Genomic DNA, 19597 nt, shown 5'->3' on the forward strand with positions numbered 1-19597 from the left:
CAGCAGAAAAGTCTTATGTAAGACATCACACCAGGCCTGCCACATGAACACGCATCCAGCCTCTTCTCTTCAGGGAAAACCCAAGGTTTACAGTGAATTCCAGGACTGGATCCCAGGGGTGTACAGACAGGCTGAATCACCCGCCCTATTCTCTTGTGACCCTTACAGAATAAAGGTAACATGGAAATGTCAGTAGGAAGCAACAACGCCACGAAGTAGGACAGTTTTCAGCAGCACTTGAATCTCCGGAGTGACAAAAATCCTCATTTAGGCAAAGCAGCATCAGAAGTTCTGCCAACGGTCAAAAAAATAAAGGGGTAATTACAGCTAAGCATAACATTTTTTGCAAAAGTAAACACAAGGGACAGGGCACAAGGCTTGCAGATTTCCTCCAAATGTTTCCTGAAGAGTTTTGCCTATGTGCTGTGCCTCCACGGTGACAGTACTGGGTTGCTCAGGACAGAAACTGTTACTTAACACATACCAGGACCAAAAGTTATTTTCACAGGAGTCATGCAGATTTGGACAATGCTTAACACAACCGTGAGGGCCCAACACATAATCTAGGGTGACATTTTAACAAAGGACATGTCTGCTAATGGGATTCCACCTCTACCCAGCAGTGCCTGTTTGCGCACTCACCGCTGCAGCACAGCCTCAGAGGTTATGGTCCTGTCCTCTAGCACTCTGAATGATGGAAGCTCCACTACAAAGATGTTGCCACTCTCTGTGCCAAGATAGAGGACTTCCCGTGAGGAATGGGGAAGGACAGCCGTTATCTGCGTGGCACTCGGCGGAGACCTGCGGGTGCAAAGAGACTCTCATCAACTGCATGCAAGACCCCCATCGTTACTGAACTTGAGAGAAGTAACAGCTCAACAGGGATATTTACAAGTGTCATTTCTTTTATAGGCAGAGATTTTGAGACAGGCATTATTTTTCTGAAAGAGGAAAACACTAGCTTTAAGATAAATTATGTCAAAAGACTTTTGACAAGCACGTGGACAAAGACCCAGATGCCTTTTTACAGAAGCCTCTCTTGTTAAGTGTCCCCAAAAGAGCTAAAAATAGCTCACCCAAAATTGCCAAGATCAAGTGAAACTAAAACCATAGCAGTATTTTAAACTCTGACTTAAGAGATGCTTAGATTTACTTAGCCTTAAGATTTACAGCTCCTGTACACACAGAAGTGGATGCACAATATTAAATAAAAGGTGTCACCCTTTACTTGGTACAACACTCTTAAAAGATGGTCTCCCAGGCCCTAGCCAACTCCCGTTGGTTTCCATGGATGCCCCTTTCAGGGACTCCCAGGAGTGAGAGTCTGTGAGAACAGGACAAGCACTAGCTAGAACAACAGCAGAATTTTCTTACTTGCTTGCTTATCCCCAAATTAGCTCAAAAACACTCTTGCGGATTACCCAGGTGGCCCTTTCAACGTGAAGCGGTGCTCCTCCCGCAGCTCAGATGCTCCACTGTGCTGCTTCAGGCTCCAGAGGTGCAAGCTGTTATCATCTAGCAATGTCACCAGCTGGCACTACAAAACCACACAACATGCTTTTTTCAGAATCACAATATTAAATATAACACGGTAAATCTAGCAATAAAGTTGCTGCTGTTCATAATTATCTGCTAAAACAGGACTGAGGAGCCAGCCACAGTTCCTTATAGCGGCGGGTATATACTGCAGCAACGCTCTTAGCTAACAGCAAGGGGAGAGACAAGGAGCAGCCTAAAGGCTGAAAACCCTCTTACATAGGACAAAGGCACAGGTTATCACTGAGGGGGATGACGAGGATTTAAGCTCTTGAAAAAGGTCAGCCTGTGCTGCAAAGCTCAGCCAGGCAGCTGCAGGCTGTTCGCTCACCACCTTCTCGCTCAGCATGGTTTGCCGCAACACACCCCAGCTTGGGTGGGGCTGATACAGTCTACTACACCACACTCCTTGCATTCTTCGTGTTCAACCTCATTCTGGAGGGTTGTGTCAGAGTCCTTTTATGAGCCCAGCCCTGCTGGCTGTATGTTCAAATTGAAGCATTTTACCTGCCGAAGCCACACCTGGTGCAACACTCCCCACGGGAGTTTCAGCTTATACCATTAGTTAAGCAAACAGACACCCAAAACCGCCTCAGGAATTACATCCCTCATAAAGGGGCCACTTGTGCTATACCGGGGGCATCAGGCAACAAAGTATGTGGCCAAGACACCAGTCTGCCAGTCAAGGGAAGGGAAAGCGGTTAGACAGCCACCAGATGTTTGGAAAATTCTGCCTTCCTATTTTTAGTTTGTGGCAATAACTGTTCAGCAATCCCCAGGAGCAAGATTCAATACCCCAAAACACAAAGGCAACAAGCTTAACAGCAGGCAAGGTTAGCAGTACTGCTTTGAACTCCCGAAAATAATTAAATCAGTTCAGCAGCAGCTACTGCTTTATCTGTTCTGCAGAAGAAAGGCCGCCCAGTCCCACTGAAAGGACGGGGCTGCAAAAGGAAAAGGAAGTCCTCGCTTCTGCAGCAGATTGCCCGAACTATTCCAGCCTTATTACCATTCCCGATATGTTGCCTGAGATAAATGACTAACAGTTACGAACAACAGAGCTACTCTTAAGTTTTACTGAGCATCTCCACAGCAACAAGTGCTGCTGAGAGCACAAAATGCACTGGGATAAGCATTCCCAACCAAGCAGCATTTGAATATACTTGGTAATAGGAGCCCAGTTGCCTGGATCAAACTCAACACCTGTTTAAGAGAGGCCTACATAAGTCACAGAGGTACTGAAAATACACTTACCTGATCAGGTATAAAGTGAATCTGCATCACAGTATTGTTTTCTTCATGTAAACCCATGAACTCCACCCCAGGGGCACCATATCTGAAGAGTTTGTTGAGGATCTACAGTATTTAGAGACGACCCAGAGCTACAATTAATTGATAAGAAGCTTGCTAGCAAGCAAGATGAAAAGAGATTAGTTTGAAACCATGTTTTACTGCTAGTGAACGGGACTGAAAAGAACCAATGCAAATCTATTTTTTGATTTTTATATGCTCACGGCAGGTTACGCACACTACAGGAGAACATGGACTTTTACTTCATCCTTTGAGCGTACGCAGAAGAGGAGCCTGGACCCTGTTTTTTCTCAGAGATGTTTAGTGGTTTCCCAGACACTGCAATCCTGCTTAACTAATTTGTAACCTAGAGACAGATGGCTACCGCCCGCATGTGGCGTCCAGCCTCTGAACACAAACACCACCAGGAATGAATGATTAAGCAGGCAGAGAGAGCACCAACTTTTCCTTTCTGGGCTGAGTGATATGCCTATTTTACAGCTTGCCTAGCTGGTACTGTGCCATGGGAATCACCTCAGTGCCTCACGTATACACAAAAATCGGACAGCGTTAGCTAAAAAAAAAAAAAGTCACCACCTTCAGTGTTTAGGTCTTTAATGTCTGGATGGTCAAAAACTCGGGAAGCTGAACGCATGTCTGACTTCACTTTTAACCTTTGAAATAGAATTGCTTTAAAAAAAAAAAAAAAAAAGGAACCCTGCCCCAAATATTTAAACAACCCTGGAAGTCACAGCATGAAGGATTGCTAAACTTAGGCCAGATCTAGTCTGACCTTCTGCATAGCAAGAGCAAAGAGTCTTGTCTAAAATCTCCATCAGCTCAGCTCCTGTTTGAGCTACAGTTCAGCTCTTGGCGAGATAATCCCATTCTGATCAGACCGAAATCACTTCAAACCTAGGCGAACTGTTCCAACGTTCCAGTAACCCTTGCTTGCGAGTTTAAACTTAGTCTAACTTTTTACAGTGTCTTCAAAGTTGCACATTCTGATGCGGTCAGAGAAATCTAGCCAGAGCTGCTCAAAAGAATACAGTTTGATGGCTCCCGATCGCGTTCCAATGGCCATAAGGCGGAGAAATGGGCTATAGCCCAGTGCGCTGGGTTGATGGGGAAATCCATGTTCCACAGTCTGGTAGAGAGAAAGAAAAATCATGATCAACAGCATGTTTCATGGGCATTGCTGTACACAGATAAAAACCAGAAGTTAAATACGGCGTGGCAGTCTGAAATACAGCACTTAACGGCAGCTTTTTCTGTTGAAAAGTGTTCAAACACGGGTTAGATTTGCTGAACAACAGCCTAAGGACGAATCTATTCCAAGAACCCCTGGCTCCGCAGCCAGGATATGCAAAAGTGTAACAGAAATGAAAGAGAAATGTTCTGAAAACAGTAACCCAAGCAGCTCTTTGTGTTAAGATTATAAATAACTCTGCATAAGCACAGCTTACTCAGTCACCACAATACACTCCATCGCTCCACATCAACTTTACTTCTGTAAACCAACGGCTCAGCACAATTGCAAAGTCTGACACAAATACTGTGTGTTGTAAGGTCAGCTTTATCTGCCAAATTCCACACAGGTCAGCCTTCGGGCCCTCCTCTTGTCGACTGACATCACGAAATGGTGCAAAGCTATGAAGAACTATTGAGTGAACACCAGTGCTCATCAAGAAAACTGAACAGATTTCCTATGGGGCAGTCAGGAAAACTAATGTAACTGATATCCCTTTTCCAGAGGTAGCACAAGGAACGCTGGAATTTAACGAGAGCAGGAGCCTGCTAGGCCACCTCAGACTAATTCAAAGCCATTTGGTAATCAAACGATGTCAGTCGCTACCACGGGGAGCAGTACGTTGCTTGCCACTAGGGGATTCCCTAAAGTACAACTCACACTGCACCAAGAGGAAGATGTGGAGCACGTTGGACACACCACGCTTTGCGTGGCCGATGCACTTACACACTACGGAATAACGTTCTGCCATACTTAGAGGATGCGACCAAGCTGCTTGTAAAATAGCTCAGTCCGGTTTTCAGAAGTGCTGATGTCCAGCCATTATCATTGGTTCGACAAAACAAGCATGCGTGAGTGCTCAACAACACGTAGCCACGTAGAGAGGGATGTGTGTGCCCAGAGATCAACAGGGGTACTTCCTGGAAAACGCTGTTATCCTTACAGTCCCAGCTTCTGGAAAATATGTTCTTCCAAGGCAAGCTGGTCAGCTACAGAATAGGAATTTGTTACAAAACAGCCTGAGGAGCACTCATGATTAAAAAAAAAAAAAAAAAAAAAAAGCAGAGAACCCTCCATCTACAGAAGCAAATGCTCGTACCTCACTCCCATCCTCTTTTCCATCATGTCTTTGAGACGGAGCTACATCACTTGGCTTTATGGTTTATTCAACACAGAAGTAACACCTGGACTTTATTTCCTGCATAGTGACTTCCCAACTTAATCCCTTGCAGGAGAACCGAATACAGCCAGTTTCATTTCTGTGGTCATGCCCATAGCCTGAGGTGCTCCCAGCTGCTACAAAGCAGTTTACTGCCCTTGTACTGTTCCTGCTCAAAAGATGCAGGCATAGGAGGATATGACTGACTCCACAGGCTGCCAGATTGCTTGTTTTAGCCATTTGATCACAATTCATAAATTGTAAAAATAGACCTCCTTCCTCTAAATCATCAGCTACCCCAGTCTGAGGTCCTATTAGGGGAATATGAGCCATTTTAGAAGATATAAAATTGGAAATACTGGAGCATTTCCCAATTTTCTGCTTGCCAACTCATAAGACTGGGCAAAGGAGTAGTTACTAATTGTTAACCTTTTATATGTAGTAAATTAAGATCAGTACTACTGGCTTCAAGACCACTGAGTTTATTTCCCTTTACGATAACTTAGTCTCCAGCCTTACTTATTTATATTCTAAGAAGGTAAGTGAAGTGGTAAGTTTGTATTATTGAAAACAGATTTTGAGAAAGCAATCTTTTTAATGTCACCCTTGAAGTTGCAGTTAACCAACCTTTGCTTAGCTACCCATATAAAACTTCCTAGAGGAGACAGTATGGAATTAGGAACTTACCTATGGACTCAGAATTGAAACAGGGCAGTGTTCTCCTCCAGCACAGGCAAAGAGGAATTTCTCTGTACCATGACAGCTACTGAGACAACACAGAAAAGCTTCCTACTTGTGGGAAGCGTGGGAGCGTGTCAAAGTTGTGGGAGTATGAAGCTACGGTATACAATTCTGGGAAGAAGATTCAAGGTGACATGTTATCTTAACAACAAATCAGACATTGAATGGAATCAGGTGTAGCGTGGGCAACAGACACCATTCCACTCTCCCCCAAAACGGAGTGAGCAACTCGGTAGGGAGACACCAGCGTAATTCCACCATTAGTTTTAGTTTCAACTTGTCCACAGTCGCTGTACTATCATGTCATCAGCACAACTAGGTGCCATTTTCAATGAAACATCAATTAGAAACTGTGTTTATTCTGAGATTTCTTCCAGCCCAAAAGATACGGCTTTAGCCAAAATTTTCATAATAGAAAACCATGACTCATACAATACCGTACCGCCTGTTAGGAAGCTGTCAATACCAGCCTTAATATTGGCCTAATTATATCTTGCCTTTGATATGTTAATTTGTAAACACATTAGACAAGTCAATAAAAGTTTTAATTCTCAAGCATGAGACCTATCAGCTGCATAACTGTGTACCATTCAGTAATAATAATAGGAGGGTAATTTTTTCTCCAGGTTTTCCTTCAATAGAAAATGTTAAGTAGCCCCCCATCCCATAGACAAATTTGCAAAGCTACATTAACTTTTACATCCAGGAGTAAACTGTTAGTAATAGAAGGCCACTACAGAAAATAGTACCGCATGCAGAAACACAAGAAGAGAGTATCAGTAACCACCACAGGGTGTTACACAGCTGCTTATGCAGTAAAGAAGATGTACTCATGGCTTCTGAAAGCTTGGAATCTTCAACCGAGATGCCCGTAAGATGTAATGAAGATAACTCCCTCCTACGTCATCCACTTGCCAGGCAAGAAAGGCATCGGGGCGCTTTTTGGCTGTATTTGACACCACCAGGGCCAGGCATTCACATTCACTGTACTGACTACCCAGAGCTTCTTCCTGCACTTACTGACACCCAGCTGTTAAATCACATCGTCAGCTTTTCGGCTGGCCTCCTTTCCTCCCCTCTCCGGGCCAGCGTTCCTCAGCCCATCCTTTCACCTGCTCTGCAGGTAAACCCAGCGAGGGGGAGCGAGGCAGCAGGCAGGAGAGGTTACAATGGAGCCTTTCAGCAGGGCTGAAATAAGAAACTGGAGTGCCCACAATGTGCTCTCCTTCTCAAAAGGGCCTTTGTTTCTTTGAGGAAAGGTAGGAGCTTTCGTTTTCATTTTCCTCAGACCACAGATTTGTCAGACCCAGTAAAAGTAAGCCTGATGTCAGCAGCATTAACTAACAGAAATGCTCCATGTCAGTCATGTTTACTGCAGGAGAAATGGGGCCAAACTTAACAGTTGTTCCCAGCCCACACTAAAGCTGTGCAGATGAAATTCAGGGCTGTCGTCCTTTCATTTCTCCCCGCTTCTCCTCTCAGATTCTTTTATGACAAAGCAGAGACAAACCCAGCCACAGGTAATACAAACCCTGTACCTTTGTTAATGCGTCTTTTGAAGAAACAATGAAGCCTGTATGTCTGAAATCTACTTTGCATAGACACTAATTCAGATTTAGGGTAAGCTATCCATCACACCCATTAGCAAAGGGTTAGGAAGACTGAAAAGAGGGGCAAAAAACACAAAGCCATAAATTAAATGCAATGTTCCCAGTTTGGTAACATTCAGCTGTAAGACAGGCTGGTTCACCTGTGTGTTACCCATCAGCTAGTCTGACAATGCCAGCCTGAACATGTTTGTTCTGCAGGGCTTGGACTGAGCCAAAGGCATCCAAATACTACTTCCAAAAGCAGGATAAACTTAAAGAAGTAAACTGCCAAGTCCACATACCTTATCCTTCAGTCTATCCACTGAGCTAAAAACAGATTCATGCAACAGGTACACACAAGTATGGGAAGTTCTTACTCATACAGAGAAACAGATATGCAAAGCTAAGTGACGAGCAGAATTCAGGAAGGTGTTTTTTAAAACAAACCCAAGTCTGAGGACAGTTTGAAGAGACAGTCCAGTGGTCAATCAGCCCCTTAAAACCACCTGGACCACCTCTTACCTGGAACAGAAATGCAAGAGGGAAACAGTAAAAAGATCACAACCTATTTATACTTGAGGGAGTAAACAAACAAAAAAATCCACCACCACCTATTAAAAAGGCTTTTTTAATTGAAGTCCATTCCTAGGTCAGCATGGCCAAATACATTCCACCATATTAACACTAAATTTGTGTTGCATCATGCATTCATATTCAACTTCAGTGTAAACAATAAAATGAGGCCAGGAATCCCCAGCACTTTTAAGGTACGGACCTTCGATGTGGTCACTACCAGCATCACACACCGAAGAGGTGCAAATATACCACGCGATTTCTCTGATCAGCAACTTTATAGTCCCACAAAATATTTCCCAAGCAGGTTCTTAACCAGCAGTGTTTCAAAGACCTCAAATAACAAGTGTTTAAAAACTTGCTTACCAGCACTAAGGTGCTTGCTTTACTAGCACATTAGACAAGGCCAGTCTTGGCACAGAAAGTACTATGTTTCTTGGCTCCTTGAAGCCACAACCTTCAACAGGTCAGAATTAAGGTCTGACTTTCCCAGATCTTCTCAGTCTACCTAGCTGTGAGTAGATGTTTATTGTATCAAATGATCCAGTATCTCTGGAAATACTGAAATGGCACACACAAGACTTGGGGGAAAAAAAAACACTTTATGCAAGAAAAAAGTATAATGTGAAAGGTTCTGGTATAATGTAATGGCATAATGTTCATTCCCTTTCCGATTCTTGTTAGAAAAGAACAAGTTACTGTGGCTTAAAAGTGCAAATGCATTTTGCAAGGCCTTTAATTACCAAGTTGTTAATGAGAATAAACCATTAGGAAGTGTCCAAAGTAGTTGCCTCCCTAGAAACAAGATGCAATATTTACCTCCAGGACTAAATCAAATGGAGTCACAACTCCTGATGCCAACTTCTAATACATTTGGAAGTTTCCCTCTGCTGCAAAAGCTGGTTCTTTCAACCCTGTTTTGCATCATCCAAATTAGTCTGGCTCTGGCAGGTAAAGTTTGGCCAAACATTCTCATTAGAGAAAGGCATATTCAAGGAAGAGACATCCCTGAAATAGCAAAGGTTTTTCCAAGATATATACAATTTTATATGCTTATAAGCAATTCTGACCCATCCCTGGGATGTCTTCGGAAGCTGACATTGCATTCAGCTAAATGCAAGCACCTCAATCCTGGTCTTCATTTACTGAGGTTTTTACTGCACCTGCACTGGCACTTCCTCATGGTAGCGAGCAGAAAACAGGCCTGAAGCACTCTTGAGTTCCTTTTGTCTCCCCGATGGGAGGCAGGTACGGATGGAAATGGTGTGGTTAGTACCAAATTACATTAAATCATTCATCTCAAATATCCAAAGTTCCACTTCAAGTATATATCTACACTAGAATTTTAATGAATCAAGGAGGTTATTTCCTAGGCTGACTTCATTTATCGATTATACTTTTCAGCAAAATCCCATTTAAACCCTGGAAATACAAAACTTACAAATACATTTCTGATACCCAGTGAAGGTGTTTGTAAGTAGCCATTAGCCTAGCAATGAATTAATACTAGGCATTTCCAGAGATGAAAGCACTATGTTCCTGGCCAGGGCTCAAAAGCAAATGCCCAGCATGTTGGATAGGTAGCACAGCCATTGCCGTTTCCTCTGCACAGAGGGAAGAAAAAAAAAACTAGATACAGATTTAGACTGAGATAATAGCAAGTTCATTATTAATGGCCACCGTGCTCCCTAGGTGCTGCCACATTTCTACCGCAGACTTTTAAATTCACATTTAAAAACAGAGGTATACTTATAAACCCAAAGTATAATCACAGACAAAGTACTCTGACTTCAGTTGCATCATAAGCTGTGTCTTATTGTGTATCTTTAGAAAAATATTTACTTTCACAGTAGTATTGCAAAGATTATCTATAACAGAAGTAGTCACAGCACAGAGCAGGACAAACTACAGAACACTCCGAGTATATAAAAGCTGCTGCGAATATCTCTTCTTTCAGCAAGTGCCACTCGACAGCGTGACAATATCCTTTTTCTTAAAAAAGGAAAGCCAGAATTGAGAGCGTGCTTGTGAGCTTAAAGAAAACTAGTCAGGCACGTTGGGGGAAAAAAGGACAGAATTGAAAAAAGAGAACAAACCGCCTCTCCTAAATTTAACTTTTCCACCCACACTCAAGTAGTTTTTCCTTCCCTTTACACCGTGCAGCGGCTCGGGATAGGTCTGCCTCACACACGTATGCCTTGGAGTTTGAGGGAAGCACTGTACCTTGTTAAACTGGAAAAGGTCGCGTTTAAGCCTCTCTCTCACTGGATCGTGTCCGGGTCTCAAGAACCTTCTCATTTTCCTCGCTGTAGTATCTTGGCACCAAAAATCCTAACAAAAAAAAAAAAAAGCAAAGCCATATAAACAAAAGGAGCCGGAGAAGAGAAGCAGGCAGAAGTAGGTTATAGATTTTGGTTTAGCAGGTAACACAAATCAGCCAGAGCAGAATGAGACATCGCTATCGAGTAACTAAAACCCGATACCACCACAGAGCGGCACCTCTGGTGCAGGACTTGCACAACACCATTTTCACATTGCTGGAGTAAACCAGTACAGATAAGCCAAGAGGATTTTAGAAAAGTCTTTACACTTGGCCATTTTGCGATCACTTCGGTCAACCTTATCCCAAGAAGAGGCAAGCAAAACTGCAGCATTTGCATAAACATTCAGACAAACCCCACGCAAAGGCTAACTCCCAGGCATCATTGACCAGTATCAGTTTTCGCCCCAGGTAACCCTCCAGCTATTCAGCTAAAAAGAGAAAGAACCACATTTTCAGCTCGCTCCATGGGTACGGCAGAAAGGGCGCTGTGCTGCCTGCAGGGTGGCCGCATTAATTATTAACTAGCTTTGGTAAAATATCAAGCCTAACTCCCTGTTGGAGGTGGGGGTAGGGGAAGGAGATCTTGCACCTGCAGTTCAGTGCGCAGCCAGAGGCACAAGCCTTTCAGCACATCTCACTGCCTCGTGCCTCTCTCAGTACCAGGAGGATCCAAGCAGGACAAATGAGACCTGACTTGCAACCTAGTGATCGCACCGAGGATACCAGGCTACGGCCTCACGTTCCGTACAGCTCCAGAGATTCTTTGTCACATCTCCCCTCTGCAGAGGTGCTAAGGGGCAAGTAAAGCTCTGCCAACTCAAGAGCAAAGGTTTGAATCGCATCCTGACAACTTACCTTGGCATAATTCCTCCTGCCTGCCCTGAGCATCTTTCACAAGCTCCAGTTTCCAGTGTACAGACAGCTCAGCTGTTCATGAAGCAGCTACCGGACACTCCAAATCAGTATTTTAATTTAATTTGTTGGACAAGAAATTATAGCATTTTACCAGCTACTCTGTACACAACACACATGCACAGTGGGAGCCAGAACTTCTGAGGTGCGATGAAGGATCAGTATAGGTATTCTACAGTAACCCACCATCAGAAGAGGTGTACACACACAGAGCAAGGTGGGGAGCAGGGGCAGAAGGCTGGTGTTGCAAGAGGAAGAGAGGGACCAGGAGAGGGACCGTCAAGTGAACAGAGGGCCCTGGGCCCTTGTTCACACTGCGGGGCTGGCGGGGCATTGAGGGAAGGGAGCTTTCACGGTCCACCTGTACAGATGGGTGAGCAGAGTGCTCCTGGCAGTAACGACGGTCTTTGGTTAATGACTTAAATCAGCCCGCCATTCCCGAGGAGCTTGAATTGTTTTTCAAAGGGTTTCTAGCCAAGCCTTACCAGCTGTGGAGGACCAACAAAAGGAAATGGTATTATAAACAGGATACTCCATAGCCCTATTTTGGGAAGTACCTTTAGAAACTCCTCGAGTTAGAACTTGGACCTCTTTGTTGCATTAATCCCCTTTTACCTTTCCTGCTCACACTCCAAAACCTCCAGCCACCTACGCAGTGCTGTCCGGAGCTCGCTAAGAGGACCACGATGCAGTCCTGCTTCAGAGGACCAGAAGACACATCAGCACCCAGAGCCTGAGTCACTTAGTCCCCACCCAGAATCACCAGCACCTCCGCTCACCATGGAGAAAAGTGGCCCTGAGCAGGCAGCTACAGGCGTCTGAGAGCATGAACCGTGCCAGCAGCACAAGCAGGGATGAGGAATATGCACAGGAACACGTTTAGCAGGGGACCCCAAAAAAGAGAGGAAGAGTAAAAGCATAGTTTACTTGGGAAGTATATCCTTCTACAATGATTCAGGTACCTGAACTGAAATTTCAGAAATTGTATCAGATCACAAATCGTCTTTCACCAGACAGTCCTGAGAGAAAGAGGGACATATTTACACAAGGCTATATTTACTCTAAGTTAGCAAAAGCTACAGAGCAGTGACAGGCTGCTGTGCTATGCAAGGAGAGCATATCACACCCATGTATAACACAGAGTTTGCCCTTAGCCAGACAAGGAAAGGAAAGTGCCAAAGAGACGCACCCTTTCCCACTGTCAATCAATATCCGGGACCTGTTAAACTAGGCAAACCCACAGAGAAACTCCACTAATGATCCTCCCACCTTTGGAAGTGAGACCTCCTCAGCTGTAACAGCAGAGACCAGCTCACTGTTAGAAGCAAGATAAGGAGAAGAGTGGGTTTGATTTGAGAAAGACGCTGCTTCGTATTTAACGCCCTGCTAGAATGTTTTATCCTGAAATATTAATTGCGTCTAGAAGCATGCTGTTTTAACCTGCTTATGCAAGAGATCTAGCATTCACACTCCAGCCCACAACAACTTGCTCAACTGGCTAAGGAGCATGGTAGTTCGGAATCAAGCCGTAACTCACTTGAAGAATCGTCATTCGGGCAAGCTGGTGTGCCCATTACAATCGGAGAAGGCATGCTACAAAAGTCGTCTCTCACTGACTGGTATCAGGGTTTCACGCCTGACCACAGAATTCCCAAGTGTCACGGAATGGGAGATGAGAGGAAAAGCGGTTCTGAACGCAGGCAAAGAAGGAAGAGCAAGGAGAACGGCATCCGCTGTAGCACAGGCTGTCCAAGCAGAGTTATTATTACAAGTTTACAAGGCTCTTGTCAATGCGAAGAATTTTCTTTTTAGTACAATACGCAAGTGCCTTTTCCAATTCTAGAAAAACAAAAAGATTCCACAATTTGTATAATCTTCCAGATGCACATTTACAGATTAGCAGACCAGTTTCTCTCCCACACACCTTCGGTGTCTTACATAAAACTCCAATCCCATGTGCTCTGCAGTTATCTGCCAGTCAGCATTTACAACCATATGGTAACAGTTGTGGCTACCAGTAGCCAGAGAGGAATTCTCCAGTAGCCTCTGAAGCCACGCCAGGTCTGCATGTATCTAATGTTCTTATTTTCCAGGAAAACAACTCTATAGGCTTTCAAAGACGAGCCTTTTACCAGAAACTATGTGCAACATTCTCTTCTTCCAGGATGCATTGAGGTCAGCTGTTCGTAGGCAACAACAGCCCAAGGCTGAGTCAATCCCAATTTTGCTCACATTCCGTCCACGGACGCCTGACAGCAAAGCTCAGAGTGCCCTGTACATTCAGCCTTCGTTAGCTGAATGCTTAGCTAAGTATGATAAAGTACCCTTTTTCACCTCATTCGATTAGATCCAGCCACAAAACAAAAGCTCTTCACTATTCATATAGAAAGGCAACGAAAGCGTGAGTTGCAAGATGATCCTGTTTCCAATCACAGACAAAGGAGCAGTGAATATCAAAACCAGATTTCATTCTGCCTTCCTTGCTCAGCTCTGTTCGTTTTAGATGTTGAGATTTACAGCAAGTGCACATGCCTCGTCTCACGACAGACCCAGATTCAGTAGAAGGCCCAATGCTTCTTCCTAGGAGAAGCATTAATTGCTCCTCGCTGCTGTGTGTCAGCAACCCCATCAGAGCTCCACGCTTTGCTTTGTCTTCATCGCTTTTGCACGCAGCAATGTGTCTCGATGCCCGCGCACAGCTCGCCGAGACACTCTGGATTTCCTCCATCGACTGGGCATGAGCTGGGGGGGAATCACCCTTTGCAGAAATTTGTTGCAATTTTTGCTTATGTCCTCCCATGACAGTGGAATTTCCAGCCAAAAGTGTAAGAGAACCAACGTTATAAGGCCCAATCACACAAGTTAATCCAGTCTTACAAGATGAGGAAGCCCAGGTCAGAAGTTTTTACTACGTAGACAGTATTAAGTGTGGATATGGTCCCAAGTTAACCCCACAACAAAACCATCCCCATAATGAGTTTATTCTACTCACACAGGAGAGTTGCAAGGTACCATCTGTGTGCTTCCTGGGCAACCTTTACTCAGCTTGAACAGGTTTTCACGGAATAAGGTCCAACAGCGTTCTTTTCAAAATACCATCAAGTATCTCAAGAACTCTTAAATCTTGCCTTGCTTTAGGTCTCCTTTTCATTCCTTCCTCATCGCCCCTTCCTGCTCACAGGTCCTTAAAGGGAGAACTTCTACCTATGCATCTGATAATACTTTATCAACCCTGCTAAAATAAAAGAGGCCTTATCAGCAAGCTTTGTTTGAACTACAAGCAGTTAGTGCTCCTGGAACAAACAGTCACCGCCATGGCCTCCTCTGAACTAGGCTCCCTCCCGCACCCAGGCGTTTGCCCTGTTCCTGTTACCAACCCCGTCGGCAGCAACAGAACAGAGGCCGGATCAGTTGCACAGGCAGCAGCTAGTCCTTAGCACCAGTGATGTCTCGACAACACAAACGATCGAAGCATCATTTAAATACTAGTCTTATCAAGTTTATCGATTACAGGAGCCATCAGACTCCTCAGACATGACTCACTGTAAAATCACAAGTTTAAGAACACTTTTAGCTTGAAATCGATGAAATAACCCCTAGCTCTTTAACTGGGCTGTCACTGTAAAGTTCATCTCTACAATCATGCTGGGCTGTAACACACCACCAAGACAAATACTCACGAAGAAGGCACGAGCCAAGCAGAACAGCTGGAGCAAGGGAAGGAGCAGTTGCAGTACGTGGAAAGCTTGGAAGCATAGGATACCACCCCCTTTTCCCGGGATAAGGCTTGACTGGGAAGATGCTCTAACAACAATAATCGCGTCGTTTGATGAGACCATGGAGAAATCCCCCTCACCCAACACAACTGCCGATCAACCGCCGGCTCCCCGCTCTCCCAGTTTTATAAACAGGAGAGCGTTCAGATGCACCTTGCATGCAGTAGCCAGGCACTAGCAGAGAGGCAAACCAAAAGATCCTCCCGTAAAAAGGAGTTAGTTTGGTGAACCTGGAGAGACCGACAGTTAAATGAACAACTGAACAGTCTGTGCCAACACTACGTGCAGGCGGCCACCCTCCCAAAACACAGAAAACATGAACTAAAAGATCAGAGACAGATTCCCCAACAACTCTTGGAAAATAAGTTGAGAACCAACCATACAAATCAGGCAAGTTCACGTACTTTCACAGCTTTGCGCTTGGAGTTACCAGGGACCGCCCACTTGCAATGAATTCACTAATTGTGCAAACCTTGTGTGTCATTATGACTCCTATGGTGTTCCCCTTGTCATGGGAGCATGACAACATGAGGTTTCAAAACGCTACAGCAGAACAAAGTCTTTGCACTGAACAACATCATCGCACATGATGCGAAACTCTTTGTGCGCTTCTACGGAGAAGCAATGATTCAAATGGAAGAGTGGCTTGTCACTCTGGAACAGCATTTTACACCACACATCGTGGGTCAACGGAGTAAACCACAAAAGCGTTTGCTGCTTAAAGCAACACAAAGAGATCTAGCTAGAAGAAACTTTTAGACAAGACTTAGAGTTTCCATGGAATTTCTGCACAGAAATCAAACTTTTAGCTAACCACCAGTCCCTCCTTTGATAAACTATTTTAAAGACAGATCAGGCTACTAGCCATATCGCATACTTTTATTGCCATGTGCTAACTGCATTGCATTATATATGTTTAAAACCTCTTACTCTTTGACATCTCTCAAGCCTCTATGTCAGCCAAGAAAAAAACACACCTCTTCCAGGGGCAATTCCCAGCAATAATCACATTACTGCACCAAAAAGCCATTACAAGATATAGGACTCTCAATTGGTTTAACTCCTCCGATAACTTTCTTTGGTCAGTAGTTACAGCAGATGCAATTTGTTCAAAACTAAGTAAAAGATATTCCTCGGCACCATCCTATGAAGATGTTTGAGAACTCTTCTCCCTTTTCAACACTGTAAACCAAACGGAGCCCCTGAAGCGGCTGCAAGCAGGGCTGAGCAGGATTAGGGACTGCTCACCACCTGCGCAGATCACCCTGGTCCCCTCCGTGGGCCAGGCTGCCTTTACAGGGAACGTGCCAGGATGCACGGAGAAGCCTTGGGACGTACCACCGCTTTGCATTCCGCTTGCCAGAAGCGCCAGCTTCCCAAATCAAAGCTAAAATCACCAGGCAGCTGCTTTGGGCATACAGCTTCACCTGGGACTTGGTAAAGCAAGCTATTCCAGTTGACTGAAGTGCTCTCAGGTGACTACGAAGAGCAGCCTTCCCCACCGAGTAACACGTTACAACGGACAGCTTTTATTATCTCAGGGCAGCTGTCCTACCCTGTCGCTATCGCCACACGAGCACAAAGCTTTGTGCCACTGCGCTGCGGAAACACAGCCCCAGAAGCCTACTTCAACCACTCGACACCATTACCGCCACTGAACATCAACACGCAAAACCTTCTCCAAAGCCAGGGTTAAGCCTCACCTCCAGGAGGGGAGATGTCAGTACCCGGCTTGTTCCCATCCCACGGCTGCAGGGCAGCCTGAGACAAAGGCTAAACAACTTGGTTTTCACCTGCTCGCTGTCGGATAGAAGTAACGTGCCCCCTCGCCCATCACGCTCTTACCAGTTTGGGGAGGAAAAAACAAACAGTAACATATTTACTGTGGGCAGGGATTTGAAGGAAAAACAAACAAACAAACAAAGACAGTAACAGAGCGCCCCGAAGGAGCCCCCGGCATCGCGGGGCAGGACATCTGCCCGGGGCGGCCGCAGCAGCCGGGCGGGGGCCGCGGCCCCCGGGGAGCCCCGCTGCGGGGCCGCCCCCAGCCGCCCCCCGGCGAGCGCGGGGCAGGAAGCGCCGGAGCGGCCGGAGCCGCGACCTCGGCCGGGAAATCGCGGGAGGGAAAGGGCGCGGTGCCCCCCCGCCGCCCGCTCCGGCCGGGGCGCCGGCAGCGCACCGCAGCGGGTACGCAAAACACCCCAAACCCAGGCAAACCAACCCCCGAGCAAACCCCCCCCCGGCCCCGCCTGAAGTTTCACGGGCGAGCCGAGGCCGGCGTCCCGGGGCGCGCTGGGGCTTCGGGGGCGGGCAGCCCCGATGCGGCCGGGCCGGTGCCGGCAGCCGGACCCGGAGCACGCAGGGGCCCGGGCACTCGGCGGAGCGGACCCCCCCCGGGGCGAGGGGACCGGCGAGCACCTGCAGCCCCGCCGGAGGGAGGCCGGGACCGCGCCCGCGGGGCGCCGCCAAGCCCGGGAGGGGCGGGCAGGGGCCGGTGCCGCCCCGGGCCGCCGCAGCGAGCCCTGCCGGGGCCGCGCTGGCCAGACGCCCCGCGGGGACCACCCCCCCCCGGAGCCTATCCCGCCCGGCCGACCCCGGTCCCGCACCCCCCCGCGGAGCCGCCTTCACCTGCGGGGCCTGGAGCCGGGCCGCCCCGGCCGCGCTCCGCTCCGCGCCCGCTCCCCCCTCGCCTGCGCGGCGGCGGCGGCGGCCTCCCTCCCTGGGCACCTCCGGGAGGGGCGCGGCGGGGCGGGGCCTCGATGCGCCCGCCCCGGGGGCGGGGCCTGGCATGCAAATCACGCCCGCGGGGCGAGGCCCCGCGTATGCAAACCGCCCTTCTGGGGCGGGGCCTCGCATGCAAATTAAGCGGAGCCGCGGCCTCTCCTCCCTTTCATCCGGCGTGGTCATGAATAATTCAGCACTCCGCTTGCTCGGAGCCAATCAGAAAGCGGCCCACCCCCCAAGCCACGCCCGCCCTGGCCCCGGCGAGACCCGGGCACCGAGCGCCGGCCCCGGCCGGGGCTCCCACGCCGGGCCGGGCCCCCCGCCGCCGGCGCGAAGCCGAGGGAAGGTGCCGACTGCCGTCGGCTGCAAAAAACGAGAGGGAAAGCCCGAACAGAAAGTCGAAGCCTTGGCTGGGAGCAGCAGCCGGGCGAGGAATCGGCAGCTACGTGGAGCGCGACCGCAGTCCGAGGTCTGCCCACCTCTCTGCATCCACGCAACAGCTTGAAATTACCTCTGACAAGGGGCCGGTAACAGTCAACGTTTCAGCCAAGCTCCCAAAAGTGATGTTTATCAAATCAAATACTCATTTCTCCTTGCAACATCCAGCCGATGCGCATCGCAGGCCAAAATGAAGCAGTGGTATCAGTCTGCATCGTAATCCTGTCCTGGTAAAGGCACCGTCAGATGCTGTGGTGCTGAGCAAGGCAGCCACAGTTTCTCAATCCTCCCTGCAGTGGTTATTAAATTGTAATTATTTTGTGCTGAGTCAGGGAGTCTCTGCCCCAGCGAAACTCACTGGGTGGCTCTCGTAGAGTTCATCGATACAATTCCACCTTGGCATAAGCAGACGAGACTGATTGAAATCAACAGGAGTTTGACCTAATTCCAGGCCAAACGTGAGCCCTGTGGGTCGGACTGCAGCTCTTCTGGCTGCGCCTGTTCTTAGAAACTCTCTTCCCACTGCCTTTCATCTGCAAAACACTCTGGGAGAACGCTGAGGGCACAGACCGGAGCTGCCAACAACCCCAGCGTCTGAAGAGGACCAGCAGAGCAAAAGCGCTGCTCCAAGGAGGGAGGAAGGGGAAGAGGAGGAGCTGCCAGACCCTCGCCTCAGCAGGGCCCCGCTGGCTCCCAGCAGCCGATAACCGAGGGGACCAGGACCAGGCGGGGTGTGTGCCGCAGGTCCCCGCCGCCCCGGGCTACGATACCTCCGACCGCGCGGGAGGAAGGTGGCAAGATGTCGTGTGCCGACAGGAACCGCGCGCGGACGTACGGACTCCTCCAGGCTCCGAGTGACGCTGCCCTCCCCGGGAATGGGGCAGCGGCTGGATCCAAACACAGGCGGGCGTAGGAGCGGGGTTACGCAGCCGCAGGGGTGCATGACCACGAGCAGGCATTCACCAGCTGGTGCTACTGGGGTCCCAGTAGCCTCCCCAAGAGCGTCTCCCTCTGCATAACTTAACATTTCTGCAGGAATTAAGAACCACACTGAGGAGCTCGCACTGTTGAGAAAGGCTTTTTTATTGCTTAGCCTCCTCCCCATTTCCAAAACGAACTAAAAAATTATTAAATAAAATGCATCGAAACCAGCTGCTATCACAGTTCTGAAGAACCTCGATACCGAACACCCAGGCTCAGCACGTTTCTATCCACGGAGCCGAATTTCTGGCACTGGCACTTTTGCATAGAGGCTAAAGCAAATCTGGTACCTGGATACCCTGGTGG

The 19597-nt window shown here is 47.6% G+C and overlaps 1 protein-coding gene across 4 annotated transcripts in view; it reads right to left on the reverse strand.

The window, feature by feature from the left end:
• LLGL2 (LLGL scribble cell polarity complex component 2) overlaps positions 1–19470 on the reverse strand; it is a gene marked incomplete at its 3' end in the record, with an annotated part of 35811 nt that extends 16341 nt beyond the window's left edge. For 3 of the 4 annotated variants that reach the window (XR_014229797.1, XR_014229798.1, XM_082327045.1), the window contains exons 1-6: positions 18384–19470; positions 10361–10468; positions 3876–3973; positions 2791–2872; positions 1422–1537; positions 643–801 (exon numbers count right to left, since the gene is read on the reverse strand). Coding sequence is in view for 2 of the 4 variants with exons in the window: in XM_082327045.1 (XP_082183171.1) it covers positions 643–801; positions 1422–1537; positions 2791–2872; positions 3876–3973; positions 10361–10435 (530 nt within the window). Of the gene's footprint in view, positions 1–642; positions 802–1421; positions 1538–2790; positions 2873–3875; positions 3974–10360; positions 10469–18383 lie in introns of those variants that run through there. The other variant, XM_082327046.1, reaches the window with a different exon arrangement.
• Positions 19471–19597: the final 127 nt, after the last annotated feature.

Source organism: Platalea leucorodia (assembly GCF_965183815.1).
Source record: "Platalea leucorodia genome assembly, chromosome: 14".
Classification (NCBI taxonomy): Eukaryota; Metazoa; Chordata; class Aves; order Pelecaniformes; family Threskiornithidae; genus Platalea; species Platalea leucorodia.